The sequence below is a fragment of the Podarcis tiliguerta genome (assembly GCF_965153285.1).
Source record: "Podarcis tiliguerta genome assembly, chromosome: 5".
NCBI lineage: Eukaryota > Metazoa > Chordata > Lepidosauria > Squamata > Lacertidae > Podarcis > Podarcis tiliguerta.
The window spans coordinates 57,466,701-57,492,396 of NC_139538.1; the positions used below are offsets into that span (position 1 = coordinate 57,466,701).

Consider the following 25,696-nt stretch of genomic DNA (forward strand, 5'->3'; position numbering starts at 1 on the left):
GTCACTTGGGCACCCCAGCAGAACTACTATTCCTTCTACTATGGTTCTATAGACACCAGTGAAAAAATATTGTGAAAACACTCTTTGCATACCTCTCCATCCAGGCAAGCAACGGGCAGTGTCACAGTTTTCGTGAACACACATGCCATGGATTTGTAATATAAACACAATACAGGCGGTGACCATTTTGCATGGGGGTTCTGTTCCTGGTCCCCACACATGGCAGAGAGTGCATGAGGCCAATGTACTCTGTTCTGCCCCCATTCCTCCCTCTTCCGGGGTCTAAAAGGACCCGTATGTTGGCGGTTGCGCGTCAATTGGATATGTCTAAAATGATTGCTGTCTGTATTGTATCTGCATGTCAAGAGTTAGGGCAATGTTTGGGAAAGTTGCACATAATTTGTTTATGTATGTGTGTTAAAGTTGAATATATGCAGTATTTTGTTTGTAGTTGATCAGAGGTGCCATTCTTTCTCTTAGTGAATTAGTGATTAGGAAAAAACACAGAAAAAGCCTGGTCTCTCTCTAACCGCCTGTTTACTGAATATATTGTTTTTCTATATTTAGTGAACTGATGTCATAAAAATGAAGCGATACTATTATGTCCCTACATCTGAAATATTGTTAGCTGTGGTGTCTTTCTTTTTTTTACCTTGGCAATATATTTTCTTTAACACAGTCGTGTTTTATTTCAATTAATCATGCGTTCTGCCCTCAAGTGGCAAGTCTGTAGTGAGCATTGAACCATGGAATATGGCTGTCATGCTGGAGTCTACCAACAAGCATTTTTTCCTTAAGAGGGGGAATTATTATTGCTTCCATTTTATTTTGACTTGGAGCATGTGTCTGCCTCTGACGTTTAAGTGACAAATTTGACAGCTGAGGCACTTTTCTAAAGTTGGCTGTCTTTGCAGCTGCAGTGGCCCTGCATGGGATAAAGAGAGGTCGTCTTGGTATGTATGAGAGGCATTACTATTGAAGTTTTCAGGAGTAATGCCACCCAGAGCAAAAGCAACCATGTCACCATTGCAAAACAACTGTGCTTCTCTGAAAAGGCATGCGATGATAAGTGCCTACCTCTTTCTTGTTGACTTTTTTTTAAGCCTGGAAAAATCACATTCATCCCTACTGCATGTCACCTTAGGAGCTGGCTCTGCCCCATACCATTGCTATTCTCCCCCTCCTTCAAATATCATGAAATTACACAGCACCACGGCTTGGACCCAAAGTGTCCCTTGTGTGAATGAAAAGCGTGCCCACTAGCACAAGGTTTAGCTTAGTTTTTGCCAACTGCTGATTTCCATGGGATTCTGCATTGCACTCTTTTATAGAGGCCCTTCAGATCTCAGAAGTCATTTTCCAGGATGTGAAGAGCACCAGGGGGAACATAGAAAGCTGACCTCTACTTAGTTGAAATGTTTGTTTATCTAGCTCTGTACTGTCTACATGGGCTGGAAGTTGCTCTCCAGAGTTTTAGATAAGGTTCTTTCTTAGCCCTACATGGAGATGCTTGAGATAGAACCTGAGGCCTTCTACGTGAATCATTGTATTTTAATATTCTGCTGGAAGCCGCCCAGAGTGGGCGGGGTATAAATAATAAATTATTAGATTATTATTACATGCAAATAGTCCTTTTCCTGTACTGTGAATGGATGTGGGAAACCCCCTTGGCCAAGTGAAATTCTCTGTTTGTTTCTTGGGATCCAAGCCCATATATTTAAGAGTCCTGTTTGTCTCTCTCTTACATCTGGTAGCTTTCTGGCCGCTTCCCATGCTAAACTTTGTAAAACAGCAAAAAGGAATCCATTTTTTTTTAAAAAAAAGTTTATTACAAAATATTAAAATAGATAAAACAACCAAAACATTCACATTGATGATAAAAAAATGTAATTGAATTGGGCAGCCTTATTACATGTTTTCGAAATAAATATATCTATAAATGCCAAACCGATAGGATCAATTACAACAGCAACTTGCAGTGTTAACAGCAACCTTCTTTAAACCTTGTGTTAGTGACCTGAAACTTGATTTAAATTTGATTATTATTGGTTCATTTTTAAAAACTCGGCATTACACAACTTGCTTAGGTTGGGACCTCAAGTATTGCAACTGTATTGTTAGCGTATTAGGGCTTTGTAGGCCAGATGGGTGTTGATTTCACCCAAATAGTGAAAGAGGACTTTATTTAAACAAGGGTTCATGATCTGCATGAGTACATTCTTAACCTCACATTCTCAGAGCCACCTGACCTGACCTAAGGCAGGTCGCAATACCACCACCGTACAAATTAAATATACTGTAGCTGCTAACGTATTTTAGAATTGCCCTAAAATATATTAATATATATTATTAATATATATTGATAATAATATATAGGTCTTTCTAGCATATCTTTACCCAGATCAGCTTCTTGACTCAGTACAAGATGGGGCTATGAAAGAGTAAATCAATATGGGATGCAATAGAGTAGATAATAGTTGAATTGTTCATAATTTTATGAAAATGGGGATGATCAATGGGTGGGGATATTAAGTTGCATAGCTTGGATCCAGAGTTCCTGTGAGCTTGCTTCAGGACCTCCAGAACTTGTTGAAAATCTGCTTTGCAGAGTTTCAGGACCCTCTAGAACGGCATGGCATGGGACGTGGGAAGCAGTAGGGATAAGAAGGAATTGGTGTTCATTGCTTTTCACTCTTCCTTCACTGGGAGCCTCTGCTGGATTGCAGTCCACTTCTTGGGCAGAAGGAGCCCTGTGCTTATTCTGTTTGATTTAAACAAATAGAAATAAACAACAAAATTTTGTATTCCCCTCAAACTAGTTTCTAGCTTTGGTTTTATTTTTTCTGCCTTTCTTATTCAAATATTCTGACTAATAGTATTGACAGAAATGACTTACAAGTCATACTGAATGTTTCAGGACTTGGTTTCTTGGACTTTGGAAGAGTTTGGTAAAAATAGGACTGGAAGTGCTGCGTTCATGGAAGAAGCATATTCATGTAACGGCATTAGGAATGTTGTACATCAGCTGCTCATGTTACTTTCAACTCTGTCTATTGCCAGGATGAACTATTGTAATCCATTATTCTTTCGCTTTGGGCACTAATAAAGGCATCATTCTGTTATATTTCCTCTTGTGTATATATAAAGGTATGGAGATGTCTTTCTTTCTGTGTAAGTATGAGTTGGTGTCTTTGGGGAACTGACATCATTCCAATCACATGTTTTGTCTTCTCTTATGGACTCCCACAAGAAATCTATATTCAGGTATTGCTCCTTAACAGCTGGGAAGGGATCACTAATCTCTCTCTCTCTTTCTCTCATATAACCAAGTATATAGGGATTTAATCTCTTGAGCTGAGTCAACAGATAAAGATTATATTCAGGATATTTCAACTTTAATTAGTTTCTTCTCTTCTTGATATCCCTTAAAATCCATGATGGGATTTCAGTAGGTTGGGCATTGTCTGCTGTGTTGGTTCTCTGGATACTCTCTATGCTACTGAAAGATTTCCTTGATTCTTTGTGGAATCAGAGAAACGGAGTCATAGGTCTAGGTCATTTTGTGAGCCGCAAACCCCCAAGTGAATATCAAGTTAAATGTTTTAATGTCAGGTGTTTTCCAGGATCAGTTGTTTGTATATGAGTAGGTTGTAAGGCTGGTAGTTTAATACTTACTGCTGGCAGCATGCGAGGTATCATGCAGAACAGAGACGTGACATGGCCCTGGGGCTTAAAGTCCAAGTTGTACATGAGGGACAGGATCTGGTAAAGCAATTGAGGACTGGGTAGAATAAATTGGCAGCATTTAGCAACGAAAGGATGAAAACCAGGTAGAGCAGGAAAGGCTTTATCAGAATGGGCTTTGAAGAAGAATGGGAAACTAGGAAAGAACTTGGGATGATGCTGAAGTGTTATATAATTCATTAGTTTTCTTCTGTATAAAGTCGAATGGATCCTATTTGCTCCTGCAGGGAAAAATAACAGTGCTACACATACTAGATTCAGGTAGGTAGCCGTGTTGGTCTGATGCAGTTGAAATAAATAAAAAAAATAAAAATTGTCCAGTAGCACCAACTAAGTTTGTTCTGGGTTGGTCTCTATAAGCTTTCGAAAGCTTATACCCAGAACAAACTTAGTTGGGACCCGGGTGGCGCTGTGGGTAAAAGCCTCAGTGCCTAGGACTTGCCGATCGAAAGGTCGGTGGTTCGAATCCCCGCGGCGGGTTGCTCTCCCGTCGCTCGGTCCCAGTGCCTGCCAACCCAGCAGTTCGAAAGCACCCCCAGGTACAAGTAGATAAATAGGGACCGCTTACTAGTGGGAAGGTAAACGGCGTTCCGTGTGCTGTGCTGGCTTGCCAGAGCAGCAGTGTCACGCTGGCCACGTGACCCGGAAGTGTCTGTGGACAGCGCTGGCTCCTGGCCTTTAGAGTGACATGAGCGCACAACCCTGTCAAGACTGGCCCGTACGGGCAGGGGTACCTTTACCTTTACCTTTAAGGTGCTACTGGACAATTTTTAATTTTTTTATTTATTTCGAGTGCTACACATAAACATAAACATTTGTGTTGAACACAAATCTGCCCCCATGCCTGAAACTGGTTGGATTAGCCACCACTGAAATGCTTGCTGCTCATTGTATAATTTGTAAAATATGTTTTCCCATTAGCGGTAAATAAAAATAAACAACCATCCAGAATTGCAGAATTTTAAAGAAAATGATTTTTATTTTTTTGAAATGATGATCAAGGTTTGTGAATTTAATCTCCTATTACACAGAAGGCAGCTATCACTGTTAACTAATATACTACATTGCTTTCGAGTAATGTATTGATGTTAGAAGGAAACTGTTTGATGACCAGAGGCAGTGTGTTTCTGAATAACATTTGCTGGAAACCTTAGGAGGGGAGAGGGATGCTGTGCTCAGGTCGTTCTTGCGGGTTTCTCATAGGCATCTGTTAGGCTACTGTGAAAACAGGATGCTGGACTAGATGAGCCATTGCCCCCAAACTGGCAAGCTCTTCTTACATTTTTATATTCTTAAAACTAATAGTTAGCGAAGGAGAAAAAAGTTGAGAGTATAAATATTATTTTGACTTTCAAAGAGCTGAAGGTGAAACCAAAATTTACTCTGTTTGGTTCACGTTTGGGATCATTCACTTTGCCCTCACAAAAAAGTTCCCCTTCCAGGTAGATGACTCACAAACTCAATTAGTCTAGACTTTGTGCTTTCATTATGATATAATTAATAGTTGGTGCTAAAAGATCTATAGAAGAGGTAACTGGGTAAAGTCATTAGCATAATCTATTTCTTCTGTTTTAATCAGATGTTTTAAAAGTTATTTTGCTCATTAGCAGGTTAGATTGCTTGTATTTTAAAAATAGCTAATTATCAAAGACTTCTTCATCCTGTGATAGTAACTTTTTCTTCGTTTTCAAAAGGCCTTTTGAATTTAAGTATTGGAGCACCTTTCTGTTTCTTTTCAAAAATAAATGTTTGAGGAAGATCATACTAATTTAGACACACAAATCTTGATAGAAAAGCTGGTACACTTGAGGCTAGCTTTAATATATTAAGCCTCTATTTCATTGCTCATGCATGCTTTTTTCTTCTTCTTTTTTTAAACTAGCACTAAAGCAGATATACAGATATGTATTCTTTGCAACTTAGGTATGACCATCCTACATATTCCCCATCTTCTCAAAATAAATTCAGCACCAAGGAGAAAAACTGGATTCTGCAGCCTGTGTAAAATTAACCAAACTCTGCATTATTTTTTCATTTTTCATTTTTAAACCATTTTTATAATTTATTATGCATACTTCATGGGGCAATGAACTTCATAGCTGCTGAATAGGATTCCTGTCCAACTGATACCTTATTTGGTATCACTTCTGACATGTCACCAGGCATTGCCCACACACACTCCGGGATAAATTTATAATAATAAGGAGTAGAAAGTTATTTTTTCAAAAAAGGAAGAAGATCATTGTTTCTTCAGAAGTTCATTTCTTCAGCCAATGCTACGTTCTTTGGCTTTCTCAAGCTCATGGGAAATCTCATGAGCTTGTTAATGACAGTTTGTGTTCATGTTCTGTATAGTCCTGAAACTTGATATTTTGCCAGTAGACAATGTTTAGATATTGGTGGTTTAGGAAAGATTAAAATGAAACTCCTGCAAATTGTTTTGGTGGTTTTTCTCTTGCCTTTCCAGGCTTATGTTAAACCTTAGAATGTTCAAACAAGAGTTATTATTGAGTCCTTGATGTGTCCCCTTTATATTTAATGGAGTTGGGTCTTTGACACACCTGCCTTTCTATTTTCCCATTGCACATAGCACGCAGCCCCACCCCCAATTCAGAAGCCCATTGTGTTCTGCTGGCTTTATTTCCAGTATTGTGTGTATAGGATTGTAACCTAAGATTGAGTTTCAACCGCAGTTGTAAGTTTAAGGTAAAGGGACCCCTGACCGTTAGATCCAGTTGTGGACGGCTCTGGGGTTGCGGCGCTCATCTCGCTTTACTGGCCGAGGGAGCCGGCGTACAGCTTCCAGGTCATGTGGCCAGCATGACTAAGCCGCTTCTCGCGAACCCGAGCAGCGCACGGAACCGTCATTTACCTTCCCGCCACAGCATTAACTATTTATCTACTTGCACTTTGACGTGCTTTCGAACTGTTAAGTTGGCAGGAGCTGGGACTGAGCAACGGGAGCTAACCCTGTCACGGGGATTCGAACCGCCGACCTTCTGATCGGCAAGCCTTAGGCTCTGTGGTTTAACCCACAGCGTCACAGTAGGATGACCGTAGGATACCGTAGAAAGCAATGAGAAAATGCATATGATGTCAGGTGTTTGGCAGGTAAAAATCAGCCAAGTGAAAAAGTGGTTTGCAAGCACAGCTTGTATCAGCAGTGCTTGCAAAGCTCTGCATATCAGAAAACCATCAGATGTGCCAAAATGCTACCTCGTGCAGCAGTGTGATGTCAGGTGACTGACTTATGGATGATTCTGCTCCCCAATCAAACTATCAGCCCTGAGTGCTCACTGGAAGGACAGATTGTGAAACTGAAGCTCCAATACTTTGGCCACCTCATGAGAAGAGAAGACCCCCTGGAAAAGACCCTGATGTTGGGAAAGATGGAGGGCACAAGGAGAAGGGGACGACAGAGGATGAGATGGTTGCATAGTGTTCTCAAAGCTACCAGCATGAGTTTGACCAAACTGCGGGAGGCAGTGGAAGACAGAAGTGCCTGGCATGCTCTGGTCCATGGGGTCACGAAGAGTCAGACACGACTAAACAACAACAACAATGTGGGGGGATAGTGACCTGGCCCACCATCCAGATCTAGTTGCCACTTCTGCTTTTGGGGGAAGGTCGGGAAAATGATTTGCTACATTCAAAGCTTTGTGATTATGGAAGTGGGAGAAAGACAATACTTGACTCAGTTACAGTACAATTATAAAAACAAAATTGCATATAAGTTTTGCATACACCCGAAAAGGCATTATTTTGTTGCACATTTCTTTTTCAGGCATTTACTGAAATAAGAATTACTAGATTGAAATGGGATACAAAACTAAAATAAGAAAGTGTGGAAATACTAACACTTGTTGAGAATATTTTAAGCATTACAGTTTAAGTTGGTTTTTTGGTCATGATTACAATGAAGAAGCAATTCCCTGGAGACGTATTGATTCACAATGTTTTGTTCCTTTTAAGGGAAAAAAAATCACAACCTTTTTTGGCAAATAGTTAATATTTCGAGTCAGAGAAAAACTTTAGCGACCACTGAGAATTATCATTCATAGCTTTGTTCTGTGATGGAAATAAGCGTGCTGAGAGATTTTGTCTCTGTTGTATAGTTTTCTTTTTAACTAAAGTGTGTGGCGTGTATATGAATGAAACCTCCGTCACAACCTGACGGAGGCATTGCAGCATCACTACTGTCAAAAGTGATGTTGCCCTTGAGCAATACTGGCACATCTGGATATATTTTGTCCAGAAATTCAGCTTTAGCTGAACTCAAGGCAACACATAGACTGTTTGTTCTAAGAGACCGGGGCCTGATTCTTCCATTTCAAATGTTAACCAAAACACAAACTGCAACCCTTATGCATGTGTGCACTGCCTTGTTGATTCCAGCGGAAGGAGCAACTCGTATGTTCTTTCTGCTAAATCAGTCACAAAGAAATGAGTCTCTGATATATGGTAGACCCAAGCTGTTAAAGCCATGGGGTTTTTTCTCCCTTCCCACCTCCAACTTAGGTTGTGTACACATTGGCATTTTCTCTGACTTCAGCGTGCTTTCCATCACTGGTGCTTGAAGCTGAGTACACATAACGTCAACCACAATCCATATCAATCCTGTGGTTTCTTGAGAAATACTCCTGTTTGATGTGCTTTATCTCAAACCACGGTTCATCCAACTTGAAATAATTTTAATAATATTTTATTATTTTTACTCCACCCATCTTGAAAATGCAAGCTGAAGTGTGCACATTTCAAGCAGCTGTTGCACATGCAGAGGCCACACAGGTTCATTGAACTGGAGTTTAGGGATGTTGCAGCCACAATGAAACTAATCAGGTAACGCACATCAAGTGAAGACATCGTCGCCCCACCCTGCTCTTGTGTGTACAGCAACTGCCGTCTTGAGGCCATGAGTTCGAGCCCCACATTGGGCAAAATATCCCGTGCATCGCAGGGGTTGGAGTGGCTGGCCCTTATGGTCCCTTCCAGCTCTGCAATTCTGATTCTAAGCTTCCAAACCACAGTCAAGGGCAATCCTCCATGTACTGGGTAGTTGAGTAGCTCGATTTTAAATTATATATGCATGAGAATCAGTTGCTAGATCTCACTCTGAAAGAGAGGGTAGCTGCCTTCTCAGATGATTCTCTAATTCTATGAAATTCATACTGAAAGTCTGGCTGTACAGCAGAGAACACTTGAAGCTGCAGGCCTAGATGATTCAAAGTAATTGAACTCTTCCAATGGTTAATTAAGAAAATTTACTTCATCACAAGAAAAATAGGTCGTGAATGTTCTAAGGTGGGATGTGGGTTTCAGAACAGGTGAATACAAGATACATTCTCAAGGTTCGGGTGGCAAAAGGAACAGTTTCGTGATATAGTCATCACATTTTTTAAATGTTGTCAAATTCACCTTGGGTTTCCTTTTTTTATTGATACTTATTCAAAGGTATACAAAAATACATACCCATTACAAAGTATCTTATTTATAATATACTGAGATTTTTTTAAAAAAAACTACTTAGTCCAAAAGAGAAAGTCAGAAAGAAGAAAAGACAAGGAAAGGAGAAAAGGAGAAACTGAAAGAAAAAAAGCTAGAGAAAGGGAAAAGAAATAAAAAAACTAAAGAAGGATAAAGAAGAAGAAAATAAAAGGACTTCCAGATCTCTGCCCTGCAAGTACATATTATATGCATTCCTTAAGATTCAACCATTCCTTAAGATTCAACTCCATTTAAAAAATAGAATTGCTATTTTCTATGCCCTTCTACAAATATTTTCAGTGATAAACTGTGGGCGAACATTAACTCAATTTCTTCCCTCCTACCTAAACCACATAAAGTATATTTTAAAATTCCTTAGAAATAAGGAGCCATAGATGCAGAATGTTTTCAACACTCTCTGTGCAACAGCAGAGTAGAGAAAGACCTAAGAGCTGAAACCATTAAATTGAAATTGAACTTTACTCCCGCTTTTAAGGCCTAGTCAATTATAATAGCATATCATTTTGAAGTATTTACTGTAACAAAGGCTTAAAAATGCAAAATTAAATACTGACAGTATTTAATCATATGGAAAGTACATGCTAGTCCTGGAAATATTGGCTGCATTTAGAATGAATTACTGTAGAAAGAGTAAAAAGGTGGACATTTTATGTGTAAGTTACCAAACCCTGTGAAAGCTCGTGGGCTTTAGGGCCTAATTTAGGACACAAAATTGCAGCGCTGGTGCTAAAGCCTTGCCTACCACCTGAACCTGGGGCTAGTAAATTCAGTGCAACATCTGCATTTATGTGTTACCTCTTTTTTGGGGTGTGTAATCTGGAGAACTTTAGCCCTCAAAGGGGCATCGTGCCATTGAGACATACAGTGGTACCTCAGGTTACATACGCTTCAGGTTACAGACTCCACTAACCCAGAACTATTACCTCGGGTTAAGTACTTTGCTTCAGGATGAGAACAGAAATCGTGTTCTGGCGGTGCAGCAGCAGCAGCAGCAGGAGGCAGCCCCATTAGCTAAAGTGGTGCTTCAGGTTAAGAACAGTTTCAGGTTAAGAACGGACCTCCAGAACGAATTTAGTACTTAACCTGAGGTACCACTGTATATGCTTTTTCAAAGTCACAGGAACAAGCCTGGAAAATGGAAAGCTTTTTTTTTTTTTTTTTAACAGAACGTTAAGTCGTAAATCATTCTAATATTCTCACAGATAAACCTTCTGAAATGAACACTTTTTTGTTACTCATTTATTTATTAATGACAAAGAAGATTTAATTCTGTTGGCTAAAAGTGGCAGTCCAGTTTTTTTACACATAGCATTTAGCCATAATGAGATATGAACATAGCAGTCTGTTCTGATGAATTCATTTGGGTATCAACTTCAGTAGCAAAGTTATAGGAGTTCCTTTTTGCTGGAGAACCCATTTTAGGCTAATTTCTTCTGTACTTAGTAAAGTTTGCACTTATGAGAGACTTTGACACAAAAGATTTGTAAGTACTGTAATGGAAAATGAGAGCACAGGTAGAGTTCATACATTACCTAATCAGAATTCCTCAAATGGTTCATTTATATGAACCCAGAATGAAGATAAAAGGCAGTTTATTTAGATAAGGTTTGTTGTTAAAGGATCTCTTTTCAACAGAAATTAAAAGGAAGCGTTTCAGAATGTTGCCAATTTTAAAATAGCCAATTTAGAAGTTTAATATAGATTAATATTATGGAAGCAAATTTTTGGCAAAGTTTGCCTCTTCACCTGATGATTGCTCGTGCTTATGATACATCTGTTTGTTTGCAAGAGCACTGTTCTCCCTAGTTGCCACCCCCACCCACCCTGCAGAAATTAGGCCTAATGGGGGGAGTTCCTATTTGCATGAGGGGGTTGGGGAACTGCAGCAGGTTGCAGTGTGCAGGATGGGTAGGCCTATATGTTGGTATACATCATGGGTAGACAAACTTATGGCCCGGGGGCTGGATCCGGCCCAATCGCCTTCTAAATCCGGCCCGTGGAAGGTCTGGGAATCAGCATGTTTTTACGTGAGTAGAATGTGTCCTTTTATTTAAAATGCATCTCTGGGTTATTTGTGGGGCACAGGAATTTGTTCATTATTTTTTCCCCAAAATATAGTCTGGCCCCCCACAAGGTCTGAGGGACAGTGGACCAGCCCCCTGCTGAAAAAGTTTGCTGAACCCTGGTATATATTATATATATGATAATACACTCGGTTCCCCAAGTTCCAGTTGATAGGCAGCACAGTATCTTTGTCACGAAAAGGCAAGTTTGGAGAAATCCCAAGGTTTGCAGAAGTAAGCTTTTAAATGGAAAAAAGCTCTATTGAGCATTGTAGCTTATATTCATAAGGCATAATAATATTGAGGCGTTAGATACGTATTGTACGTACACAATTGGTGTAATAGCTATACCATGTCCAATTGAAACAGCAGTTGATAACTAGTGTTTGTAAGCATACATAGTTGTTGTTTGAAGTTGTAAAACTATTTATCGTTGTAATTCTAAATATTTAAGCCTGTGCTGATTCTGTATTCCTTTCCCCCTTCCTCCACTATAAATATAAATTTTGCAGAGAACTAGCCCCAGACTAGTGGGGCTACTGGCTACTTAAACCCCCAAAATAAAAGTGCTTCCTGGGTGGTGGAGCAGGAAACACACAAATAGGCCCTCAGCTGATTGCTAAATGAAGAGCTGCGCTGTCTTCCTGGCCTGGAAGTCTTCATCTGCTGTGTTCCGGATCCGATGTGGAGGGAAGAATGTTTTTGCTGAAGCGACTGCTCTTTATCAAGGCCTGAACCACCATTGGTATCTGCGAGAAGTTGCTTCTCTTCCAGATAACCAGAATCCACATAGACATAACTCTATGACTTTAAGAATTTGTGCTTGAGTTTGCTCTCGCCTCCTCCATCCCATTATTTTTCCTCACGTGTCATGTCTTAGATGGTGAGCCTCCTGAGGGCAGGGACTGTCTTAGTGCTGATTTTTATAAGCTGCTCTTAGCAGCCACTTTGGCTAAAGGGTATAAATGCCTTACATAAAAAATATTAAAAAGTAATATAAAAAGTAAGGTTCTAATTGCTTGGCACAATATTTATGTACTTTACAAGACTTTGCAATAGCTAATCAACCCTTGCTTGCTTTGTAAGTAATTTTCTTGCCATGTCCCTTGTTTTACTAGTGTACGTAAAACTGATTCAGAATTTATATACAAGAATTAAGACATCTTGTAGCTGACAAACACGTAACAGAGTGCAGTCATTTCTTACTCCAACAGGTTGCAAATTTGCTAAATGATGGCAGGATTAGCCTAACTTTAGTGTACTACAGAGAGTAAGATTCTGGGATGGCATGACACATTTTAAGCTGATGCTTGCCAAGACATAACAGTTTAAAAACTGACATTTGTGCTCAAACCATAATGCCACAGTCCTTACTGCTTCATGACAAACTGTCACTCTGCAGTACTGTGTCTAGTTGGTAGCTGTAAAATTATCTTGTTTTATGTTGCAGGGGCTAGTATACTGTTGACAGTGCCCAGGAGTAAGACAAGCCTGTGCCTTATGTGTATGATGGTAGCTGAAAAGTGTCTGTTCTCAAATTCTATAAAAGCAAGGTGCCAGACAAACCCAGGATGTGTGCCTTGCTTTCATGTTGTATGTTAAACTTGCCAGCTACTTACCACCCAAAACAACCCAAACAATAGCTTCCCCCCCCCCATTTTGTGTATTTGAGAATGTGTTTAACGGGATCCTGCTGCAATCAAGAGGGTTTTATGGCGAAGACTAGCAGTGATTCACTAAGCTGTTAAAATAATATTTTCAAACATTCCCATTTCTCAGGGAGCACAATTACTAGCTTTTGTTAGGAATGGGGAAATTGGATAGGACAAAAAATTCTAATATGCTGTAGGAACTGGAAGCAACTGTGTTGGTGGGCTGAGGATTGGAAAGTCAAAAAAGAGGGGTTCTTATTAACGGCAAGTATCTGAGGGCAGTAATGTAGGTGTTAGGCACTTACATGGACCTCACACAGAGCCCTAAGGTAAGTGGAAGGAAGCGAGGCATTCTGGATGAGTAGGGTGCTGTTTATGAGTCTTGTGGTAGAGTAAGCAAGAGATTTGTTCTCCATAGTCCTCTAGTAACCCATTAATAAAATGAGCTGGGAGCCATGTTTTCCATTCATTCTATTGCCTTATTTAAAATACTTTTTAAAATGTCTTGTTTACAAGAATAACAGTCTTAAAGATGAATGTGATTATATGTGGATCTTTCTGTGGACTAGGACCCATGTCATTAGGTGCAGTCTGTCTTGTATCTAATTAAAGTGGACTCTAGTCCACAAAAGCTTTAAGGTGTGCCATAAGACTCTTTTTGCTGCCACAGACTGATATGGCTATTCCTCTGGAATCTTTTACACAGTGATTTATAGGAGAGAGTTCTTGCGGTGGAAGGAGTAACCCTGAGTTGTAGCTGGATGGCTATAATGAGTGTGGACACATCATTTATAGGCAAAGAGCCATCTATGACCACTGCAATGGCCCTTAAACTGTGGGGGCCAAAACACCTGGAAGAGGAATGCTAGATTCCAGGGTGGGGTAGGAGCATCATTCCTACTTTATACCATTGAATCCTCATTGATCTACACTGGATTTGTAGGTGTGACTGCTCTCCTGCTTTGCCCCATTAGCAATTGTGTACTTTTGCGGGTGGTGCTGTGGGTTAAACCACTGTGCTGCTTAGGCTTGCCGATTGAAAGGTCAGCGGTTTGAATCCCCGCGACAGGGTGAGCTCCCATTGTTCAGTCCCAGTTCCTGCCCACCTAGCAGTTTGAAAGCACACGGTGCAAGTAGATAAATAGGTACCACTCCGGCGGAAAGGTAAACGGCGTTTCCATGTGCTGCTCTAGCCAGAAGTGGCTAAGTCATGCTGGCCACATGACCCAGAAAAACTATCTGCGGAAGTGGACAAACGCCGGCTTCCTCGGCCTATACAGCAAGATGAGCGCCGCAACTCCAGAGTCATTCGCAACTGGACTTAATTGTCAGGGGTCCCTTTACCTTTACCTTGCTTTCTTCTGATCGTGTGACCTTTAGGAGCAGGCAGAGGTGTCTTGTTCTATTCCACTTCTTGATTACCAGCGTTGGATTTGGGCCCTAATCCATAGGTACTTGCACTAGGCAGCATCTGACTGCATGCAAGAAACTATGCATCTTCTGCTGTGGCACTTGGTGTTGAGTAGAGAAGAAGTTTAGAAGTGGGGCAGAGCTCAAAAAAGTTTTAAGATGATAGGGGGAAATATATTACGTGCCATAAAATAGTTTAAAATAATTTTTAATGCTCATGGTTTGAAAAGCAATTTGCAGTGGTTTTCATCCTTTTCCCACAACCATCCTATAATGCAGGTCATGGTCTATTGCTCTTACTTTATAGATGAGGAATTGAGACTGAGCTGAGATTTAAACTTTGCTACCCCAGGTCCAATAGATCTATGCAGCCCCTGTAGTCTCAATACGGCATCACTGGCTCCCGTAATAGGCAAGGCTGGCATTGAAGAGAGTAAAAGTGAATTGTGATGCAGACAGGAATTAATGCCAAGATTTTTTAAATAAGCATGTGAGGCTAGAGGGTGATTTATGATGGCCACAGAGCAGGCTTTACTGCTTCTGCTGTTAGCACAGAGAAATCCTCTTCTCCACTGATAAGTTAGTTCAGATCATTATTATTTAAATACCTATTCAGGTTAAAAGGGAGGATGAAACGAAATTCATTTCATTTTTCAATTGATCTGCAAATAGCCATGAAAATCAATTTTCTTTTCTGTGTCCAATTAAAACCAACCATTTCCCTAGCTTCAGGTAAATTTGGTCAAAATTAAGCTTGATCTTAAAGGCAGCATGTGATCAGGATCACCCTTTATGTCAGGCAACGGATCAGTATTTGAATGTAGTTGCCACCAGACCCTGGGCATGCCACACTGGCTTTGTAATTTCAGCAGTGTGTGAAGCCAAGAGAAATGCCCTTAAGGGTATGCCACACTTCCATTTAATCATTTCAGCATTCAAAATATTGGCTGTTGTGTAATTGCTGTGAAATCCAGTTATGCAAACTCTAGCTTCTTTCCAAGCTAGAATCTTTACTACTGGAACAGAAGCCAGAATGGTAAGGATTTATTTCCCAGGTTTTCTCTCGACAGTAAATCAGAGAGTTTTGCTGGGAGGAGATGTTGCAGCCAAAAGGGCTGTGCCCCTTCGTTTCATCCAATGGGCGTGGGCAGTTGGCGAATTTATTGCAAATTCTGGCTTGGAGTAGATTTTGTTTCTTTACACCAGTAGGAAATTTGTCCTTTGAAAGTAGGTTATACTCACCTTCAGCATTTTTCATCCTGGCCTGGTGTTTTGTATCTAATGTGGTTTTTAAATCTAATGTGGACCAGTGGATTTGTTAGGATCGTAGAATTCTAGAGTCAGAAGGAACCATGAGCATCATCTAGTCCAACCCCTGAAATGTAGGATTCTTTTTGCCTGACCCATGTTTGGAACCCATGAAATTAAGAGTTTCATGCTCCTTGCTCTGGGATTCTTTAATTCTGCCTTAGCCTGATGATTATGCCTTTTCACAATATATGGGTATGCCAGTTCTAGGTAGGATCACACCTTAAGAGCCGACTTGCAGCTTGAGAAAATTTCTGACTTGATTTACTTCTTTTATTTAGCTTCTATCTCACCTTATGTATTAATTTTAATTAACTATATTATAAGTGATTTTTTTGGAGGGGTGGTATTATTAAGTTTAATGACGGAAGGTGATGCCCAGCTAAGTCATACTGAGAGTAGACCCTTTGAAATCAATGAACTTAAGTTACTTAGTATGAAGGTTACTCTTATGCAGCTGGCATGACTAAGGCCAACATTCTTTTTCCGGTTTGGAATAATGATAAAATGCCATTTATATGCCTAGTTATTGATACTTGGGGAAATGGCTTATGCATCTTTGGTTGTATTTTTAACAGGCTTTTTCTCAGTGTGAGAAGATGTTTGTGGTGCTGGGCAGCCCTTTGGGAAAAATTGAGATATCTGGATGCAAGCTGGGGGTCCATGAAATCCACCTGGAGCGAAATGCTGTGCTACAAAATGGGTAAGCCTGTGTTCCACTGATTATTTTTTCATATGCGCATGTTAAAAGTAAAAAAAAAAAAAAAAAGCCTTTCATAGAATTGGAATGAAAAATATTTACTAATTTATTGCTATAGCTTTGCAATGTTCACTTTAATGTTTTTATTTAAAAAAATCTCATCCTTATGCCTTGAAACAATCGACTAGTCTAGCTTGATGTTTTGACACTGACTGCAGAACGAGTCCAAGACTTTATTGTTGTTATTCCTTAACATTAAAAAATAGGGTGATGATTGAGAATCTATAAATCCTACCACTAGAGAATGGATATGGCAAGGCAAGCAGAGCACAAGGTCAGGAAGCGTCCCTGTCCATTTTTATGTCATGGAAGAAGAGGGGAGGTGGCTTTTCTTCTCATGTATTGGGCTTGGAGAGACTGAGAAAGCAGCCAGAACTTCCATAGCTGGCTAGGCATAGTTCCAATAGGCAAACTCAGTGTAGCACCTCCCAAGGGTTGGGACTCTCCCTGATATTGCCCTGAGACATGAAGACCTTGGAAAATATGACTGCATTCAGTGTGTCTCTGAAGTCCAAATCAGGGGTGGTATCCTGCCCCTGCAGAGGCTGAAGGTGGTAACAGTGGTGGTGGAAAGTACGTACAGATTTCTGTCTACCTTTCTGACAACCAATGCAAAAGCTATGATTGGGCTACACTGGTGAAAATCTACACAGCAGACGCAATTCTTTATTCCTATACAGTGGTACCTCGGGTTACAGACGCTTCAGGTTGCAGACTCCTCTAACCCAGAAATAGTAACTCGGGTTAAGAACTTTGCTTCAGGATGAGAACAGAAATCGTGCTCCGGCGGCAGCAGGAGGCCCCATTAGCTAAAGTGGTGCCTCAGGTTAAGAACAGTTTTAGGTTAAGAACGGACCTCCAGAACGAATTAAGTTCTTAACCCGAGGTACCACTGTATGCCTTTCTGTGCAAGCACTGTTGTGAGTGGCTAACCAGGCTGTATAGATTCAAGAAATGCTACTAGTGTACATGTGCAATGAGGACAATAGAGACTTTTGATTCATTGTGTCCTTTCAGAGGATTACGGTGGAATCGGTTAGCCACCTATCAGAACTAGGGTTGCTACAATATCGAACTCTACAATAAACACACAGCTTTTCCTCTCCTTGGAAGTCACAATTGCTTGTCCCTTCCCAGGAACATACCTGGCCCCATCATATTTGTTATCTCTGCCACGCACCTTACTTGGGAGCTTGTATGCTGGTTCTAAACTTGTGATAATTTATATTGTTTTTTTATAGGCCTGGCTAATAGGAGGATGAAATTGTGATCTGTGTGAGCGTTGGTAGGGTTGCTGTTGGAAATGATTCTGAGAGTTGTAACAGTGTGGGGAGGCAAGATAAATACCAAAAGGACATTCATGATGTCAAGGAAAGGAAGAAGGGGGAAACAATGACTTTTGGTGATAGGAAAACTGGTAGCAATGGGCTCTGTGTGTGTACATGTTGCTGGGTATATGTGAGTTTTGCTGTGTTGATTTTGGGAGCAGGAAATGTGGCCACCCAGCACATGACTTTCTTGCTGTGACTTCATGGTACATAATTCTGTATTTCTCAGAAGTTGCTAAAGTTTCGTTTTAGCGAAAATATTGTATACTACCAGAGTTATAACTTCTCAGTTGTATAGAATATATTTCCCCCAGCTTTTGCTTCTAAAGCACAAACAGACAGAGGACCTCAGGAGGTCAGTACATTTTCCGACTTACTTGCCTTAAACTTATTCCATTGGTTTTCTGAGCCTCTCAGTTAATAGGAAATTATAAAAGAAAGAAAAAAAACCAGCACAGCAACTTGGTCTTGATAGGGATTGCCACACAGTCTAATTCAATTGCACGAGTTTCAGTCAATTTCATTAAATCTGCATAAATTCTCCAGTGTATAAAACAGTAACTCCAAAGGGGAAATCATTCTTCCCCTGTGTTTGGATGATGTATTCATGCCACATAGGAGGGAAGGTGCCTGATATGACACATACATGCATGGCGTCATGTGTGAAAGGAGGAATGCGTAAGAAGTTGTTAGCCACCTATACGTTTGTGAATGCTTGAAATATTATTAATAGTGGGGAGAAGAGTGCCCTGGATTTGTTCCTCCTGACTCCACTCATCCCCAGTCATTCCTATCTGGTGGAAGACAGGCTTTCCCCCCCCCAGCTCCCTCACCTAGCCACCTACTCTCAGGTATTACCAGTGTTGGAGGTGCACTGATCAGGGAACTCTTTTTTAATTTTTTTTTATCAAAGCATATTTAATTGGTGGATAGATTTATTGAATAACATTGGAGCTCTACACAGATATCAAAAGTAGATGTAAACCCCCCCTCCCCAAGTCTCTCTCAACTCCATTTTTTCCCTGAGCATTTACAAGTGTAATTATAAGTAATAAGTGACTAAATGCCACACAGAGCTTTTACAAGTACCTATACTAATGGAATATATATATATATATATATTTCCTCCCCTACAGTCGCTTCTGCTAACATCTTCAAAATGCATCCTGTTTTATCTTTCTAATGGCAAAGACCTAAACGATTTAACACTATTCATAAATATCTGGGCTGAAATGTATCGTTTAATCTCTTCCGCTTGTTGATAGGAAACAGTTGTTAAAATATCTAGGATCATTATCTTTGAAAGAACAAAATAATAAAAAGGGCCCAGAGTCTCCTTTCCTCTTGTTTTAAAAACTAGCTAGTAAACATTGTAATAAGAACATTGGGAAAGCACACACACACGAAAACACCATAAAAAAATTAATGGACTCCTGTCAGACAGAATTATAATGAATAAAAGTACGGTTATAAATGCTTTGTGCTCAATAGTCACAGAGGTGTTTTGCATCATGTTGCATGTTACAATCAGTATGTATTATATATATTTTTAAACCTGGGTCTTTCAGTTTGGCGTTGGAATCTTCTAGATTGCAATGTGATGAATCCCTTGGGGGGGGGGACGGTGTATCCAAATGCAATGACTCTGAGGGTCATCTATTGCTACAAGTTACAGTACTTCCATTTCCCCGTACTAAGAGTGGCATTTATATGGCAAAAAAGTAAGGGAAAATCACCCTCCCCCCCCAAAAAAAATTGAGATTTTGTCCTTTTCAAAATGAGGTTATCTGAATGGTGATAAAATAATAAGGATACATTAATCACTTTCTGTATAAATAAGAATAATATATAAGGAACATAAACAACTTCTGTTTTACCTAATTTGGTTTGAAGCTTTCTGATAATGGCTAATAGAATAATAATGTTGTATAATAGAATAATATTGTTAAACTGAAGTCCCTGTGTGAACACATGCCAGTTACTTTAAGGCTCAGTTTTATTTTTGTAGCTGCGCTCACTGATTTAGATGTCCTTGTCAACCAATTATTTCAATCATTAACAAAATGCAGTAAGATTTTTATGGTGCAACTCTGAAAACCACTGCAGAAATGTTTTCAGGAGTTCTTTGCAAATCATTATTACTTCATTTTTATTTTTATTTTATAAATAATGCTTCATTTTATAAACAACCCCTCCATAGTAGTAGCATTGAAGGTTGTGTGCGCCTTTGGCCTGATAAATCACTTTTCATTTCAGCAAGTCAGTAGCAGAGCAGAATCTTCTGTGTGTGTAGTGCGTTTTAATGACCAAGGGATTATAAGTCTTGCAATGCCTGCTCCTGATGGAATCCATGTTATTACTTTTAAATCTTCTTATCCTGTGCCTTCTTCCAGAAAGTCATCTTACCCTCCCTAGCTGGTTGGAGTAGATGAAGCATTTAGAAAGCTCTCACTCCAAGTCTCCTTGTTTGTGACACAAGGGAGTCTTCAGCACTCGTGAATGAACATCAACTAAACCTTCTAAAAGTGGAGCAAACATTGATTTTGCTCCAAAGATGTCTTTATGCACATAGTGAAAGAGGTGGGAACCATGCGCATGGAGTGTCTCATTTGAGGTGGCTACAGAACTTCAAATTTTGTTCACAAAAATATTCAGGGTTTTTGTTTTGCTTTTACTGGTTGTGGTGTTTCAAAATGTGTAGATTAACTCGTGGAGAACCAGTGAAGTGTGATCCTCATCTTTGACCCACTTTCATCAGCACGAATCAGGGGCCTGCTCTTTGTTGTTTGTTTGTTTGTCATCTCTTATATACTAATAGTTCACAGAATGCCAGTCTCTATGAATTAAAAATGGCAACACCCACACACCAGATGGAAAAGTATTAGCAGGTTTGTAGAAATGCAAAATCAGAAGGACAAATAGCAAGCAAAAACCCAAACCTAAAGGATGGGAAAATAACCCAAACAGCCCAGTGGGGCTGGGGATCCCCATTGAGCATAGCCTGCCTGTTAAGAAGCGGAACAAGTGAAAAGCCGAGGAATGGAATGACTGGAAACCTGAATAAGAGCTCTCAACACAGCAGCATGTATTCTGCAATTCTCCTTCTGGCTGTGCATTTCACTTTTCCTTCCATTCTCCCTCTGATTTATTTTGATGATGGTGATTATATAAAAAAAACACAACAACATCATATCATGAAAGTGTATTGCATATTTTATTTTTGTAAGCAGCTTTGTGACCTCCCTGGTGAAGAGCAGTGTGTGTGTATATGTGTATATAGTGCAGCAAGAAAAGTTGTGCCTCTGAGATGGCATACTAGTGGAGACCAATAGTCAAATGAAATGGAAAAACCTGGATGATGGCTTGGACCAGGCAAGTTTACAATGAGGATAAGATGGGAGAACTCTTGGCAGACTACAGTAGTGGCACACAAATGTGAGTCAGTGCTAACTTCCCAATATTGCTACACCAACTACTAGTGGCATTTGTATGCAAGGTACCTTGCTACTTGAACTTCCTTTAGTCTTTGTACTATGAGGACAAGTTCCTGTTTTTAATCTGGACATGTGCATCTATGATTTCTGGCCTATTGTAACAATAAACTGAAGCACGGTATGTATTGCATTGCAGGTTGTCCCATGCATGGTATGAGTTGAAAAGGGGGTGAAAGCCTTGGAAAATGCCGTATAAGGTTCTGTGGATTATGTAGGCAGTGTTAATCTTTTATGTTTAGTAGTTCTAGCGTTTTATGCCCTTATGAAGCTTTTTGAGTTGAAATATGAAAAAGTAAAGGCTTGTGTACATTAATGAGTGCAACTAGAGGTGATACTGCATACAGTATTTTCAAAAGCTATCTTTAGAAAATACTCTGGTGTCTGTACTCTTTTTATTTTTCAAATGGAAAAGGTTTAGATATTAAAATGCAGCTTCTTTGTAGTAGCTGGTTAGGTAGGGGCCTACCACTTTTCTCAGGATGCAACTGAATACCAAAAGTATGTGTTTTAGAGAAATATTACTTCCCCCTGCTAGAAATATCCAGACATCAATCTCTATTTCAGCAGATTCAATGGATATGGCAGGAAGAGTTATTATATACTATGATCCTCCTTTTATTAAAAATAAACTGGGCTAGTTTTTCTCCTGATGGCTTTTCAGGTGATAACTATAGGATTGTTTATACTTATAGCTAGATGATCAGAAGTGTTGGGGGGGGGCGCACACACAACTTTTTGCTGGAGGAAACGTTTTTTAAAAGCTCAGCATAATTTCAAAAACTAAGGGGGAAAAGTTTCCCAATCCTGTTAAGAACACATATAGTCTCTTAGACTGTGTGACCTTTCCATATCTGCTTGTACTTTTCTGCATTATGTTTACAGATGGTAGATTATTCTGCATGTGTGTTGAGTAAATTTTGATTCTGGCATGCACATGCATTTAAAATCCAGAATAATCCAATATAAATCTGTCTAACAGTTAGCTTTTCTCTTTAAAAAAAACTATGCACTATTTTAAAAATATGTGTAATTAGTGGTGGTTGTTGTGGAGCCTGTTAGCCTTGGAATCTAAGGACAAGTTTCAAGGAGTAGTAGATAAGTTTTATTTATTACTTATTTTTATTTCATAAAATTTATATGTTGCTTGATTGTAATAAAATATCTCAAAGCAGTTTCTTAAATCTGTAATTGTTGCATGACTTCAGACATAATGTGCCAGTCCAAAGGTCAGGACCCTCTAGGAAATCCAGGTAATTCTGTAGGACATGGTGAACCACATTTTCTGTTCAGTTTAATTGAAGACACAATAGCACAAAGTATCCAACCCATTATAGAGTTTTCCTAAACACGGCAGGGAATATTGTTTACATCAGATTATTGTTTGACCAATGGAATGTTACAAACTGAATATTGCCTTGATTTAGGGCTGTGTTTCCTAAACGTTGTCCCTACAAGGTGATTTTGATTTTAATCTTTCTAATCTAGACCAGAAGTTTGAACCTGTATTTCTATCAGACTATTCATCTGTTTTTCTTAACAAAAATGCACACACACTGCTTGGAAAGAGAACTGAATGGGATGAGATACATTATTTTGAAATAGGACAATCCTTATGTGTTCACTTAATTGACTTGTTAATTGATGTATCAAATGAAATGGAAGAGTTACGGTAAATATTTTATAAGAGATATGTAATTGTGCATGTAGTATTTATTTCCTTCACAGAAGAAGTCTTATAAAATTTAGCTTTTTCATTAATGTATGTAAAAATATTAAAAGCTTTTGTATATTGCATTAAAAACTTATGTTGGCTGCCCTGCATTTTCCTATTTATTAAAACTTTTCAAGCAGTAAAAACATTTTACTTGTTAATGAGGGGAAGTGGGGAAATTAATGAAAGAGCTTGGATTCTCCAAGATGTCTCCTTTTAACCATGCACAGCCAGCTCTCTTTCCCCCCACTCTATGTAGTTTAATTTCTGTGTTAGGGTTCAGTAAGCAAATGCAAATAGATGTAATGATTTGCATCAGTAGATTACGTCTCAGTTTAATATCCTCGGATATTTTGGTCAAGGACTTTTTTTCTTTGTTAGGTTGGCAATGTTTTCCTACAGTAAAAATTTATAATTGCAACATTTATGCTCAAAGTCCCATACATATATCACTTTCCAATATCAGGGTGCTGGGTTACTACACTTTCTGCAGTTAATAGAAGATCCTATTAAATAATGATAGTTCACTGATATTTAGGCATTTAATGTTTGCATTTAATGTATTAGGCGTTTAGTGTTTCCATTTATTTAATACCTCCCTCTCTCTTTCTTTCTTTCTTTCTTTCTTTCTTTCTTTCTTTCTTTCTCTCTCTCTCTCTCTCTCTCTCATTCTGACAACTTTGTCAAACATACCCTGATGGGGACTTTTTCTTGGAACATGGCCCAGAAAAAATGGTGATGTTCACACCATATATTGGGTTGAGTCACTAAGCAGTACCCCATTTTTAAGTTGTTTCAGGATTTTTATTTTTATTTTGCGTGCTGGAGTACAGGTAGAGATCCTGCCTACCACTTCAAAGGGAACCCGTTCCGGCTGTCATCTGTCTAAGATTATGCTTGCTTTGGATAGATAGGTATCTTGGAAGGCTCTTATTTGAAAAAAGAATCCTTCACAGGTAAAATATATGCAGTGAATGAAAGACCGTCAACTGGAAACATAGTGGGTACTAAGTTCAAAGCTGGAGTCTTCTTGGCAGTAATGACCAAGGTCTCCTGTCCCACATGGCCAACTTGTGCAGATTTACTTGTCCTGTAAATCTGAACAAAGAAGCAGCAGCCCATTCTAGAGAAAGAGGAACAAGGAGGAGCTACCAGCTTCATTTCTTGAAAAAAATAATGATTTGTTTTTGTTCATTGGAAGTTTTTGAAAGAGTGCGTATGTACATGATTCCATAAAGTGTACATGAATCCAAAAAAGTTAATCTCTTGTGGTTAATTGTTTAGAGGTGCTATGAACTACAGATACTATAAATACTTATTGAGTAGATTTTCTCTGAATCTTAAATTCATATTAGTATGAAAGTCCTTTAGTTGGATTATCCTTAATGAGAAGAAAATGTCTTTCCTCCTATCATGTCTTTACACCCACCCTCCCACACAGGTCTTCTGCCTGAAAGATCTGGTGTTCCTTAAAACTGTTTTCATAGTTTGCATTTCTCTATAAAGTTTAGGATTCACGACTCATCCTTTGCTAAGCAGCTTTTGTTGTTTATCCATCTATACAAGCATACTCCTTTTAATCCTTCCATTCCTCATCTCTACCATCGTTGATTTCTTTGACTCTCTTCAGTCAATTGCTAGACTGAGGATGACTGCAGAAAGACTTGTTTTGATGGGCCCATTAAGGGATGGACTTTTGTTGTCTTTTCCCTGAAAAAGCATATTTATATTTAGTTTTCCAATCATTCTGTGCTATTGCAAAGAGCCAAAGACAAGGAAGTTCATTATTTTTCATATTTTTGGAAACCAGACAACTAGGGTCCCAAAAAGTTACATAAAATAGTTAATATATACGTAGTTTATATAAAACACTGGAAAGGTTTTTTATAACTTTATTTTCCTAGTGTAAGAAATGTTGAAGGTGGCTTCTTTTGCCCTTAGGATATAGTGGCCTAGGAAATCATTCATTTCCAACACTACTTTGTCACTTGCTATTTACATTTAATGACCCACCACTATGAATTTTATATCCTGACTCCTTATTAAAGCACAATATGTGCAAAGATAGATTTTTAATTAGCAAAAATAGTATGAGCATCAATGACAACAATACAAAAACTGATTGACAAGTCTGGCAGGTTTATTAGCAGTAAAATCAATTGGGGAAAACTCAGCTTGATGGCTGCCAAGTAAAGAGAGATAGCTAATTAAAAATACTGCACAATTTATAGTTTATGACATGATGAAATATTTGGGAATTAAATTGATGTTAGAACAGTAGCACTGCATTTCTAGTAAGAATCTCACACAAGATCATCTAGAAATAGAACACAAATGAGATCTCTTAGATTGTTAAATAACCAAGGCACATAATTTATTTTACCAAAATGTTTCTATATAACTGTGCTTGGGGACTGTGAAGTTGATGTGTAGCATTTTTTGCCACCTCATACCATTTATATCACACTGCCTAAAGTTGCAGTGTACAACCACCTGAATAAAGCCTATCAGAAGTACATTTGTGATCTGTTTATCCACAGGTTTCTCACACATTGCGTGTGCGAGACAGGCCAGGGGAAACACCTTTTTACCAGTCCAGCTTGTAGCATCTTAATGGACAACAAACACACAGAGGATATCCCACTGTGATCGTGGGTTCCAACTAAAATGTTGCCACAATCCCTATGGGCAGCTTTTATACTTTCCAGGCAACAGGGTTTG

General features: G+C 39.1%; 1 protein-coding gene across 8 annotated transcripts in view; it reads left to right on the forward strand.

Annotated features, from left to right (window-relative positions):
• MGMT (O-6-methylguanine-DNA methyltransferase) overlaps nt 1-25,696 on the forward strand; it is a 175,170-nt gene that overhangs the window by 21,122 nt on the left and 128,352 nt on the right. For 6 of the 8 annotated variants that reach the window (XM_083439771.1, XM_083439773.1, XM_083439772.1 and 3 more), the window contains exon 3: nt 16,261-16,385. The exons of the other annotated variants lie outside the window; for them this stretch is intronic. In XM_083439771.1, coding sequence (XP_083295897.1) covers nt 16,261-16,385 — 125 coding nt within the window. The remainder of the gene's footprint in view (nt 1-16,260; nt 16,386-25,696) is intronic. 8 annotated transcript variants of the gene reach the window in all.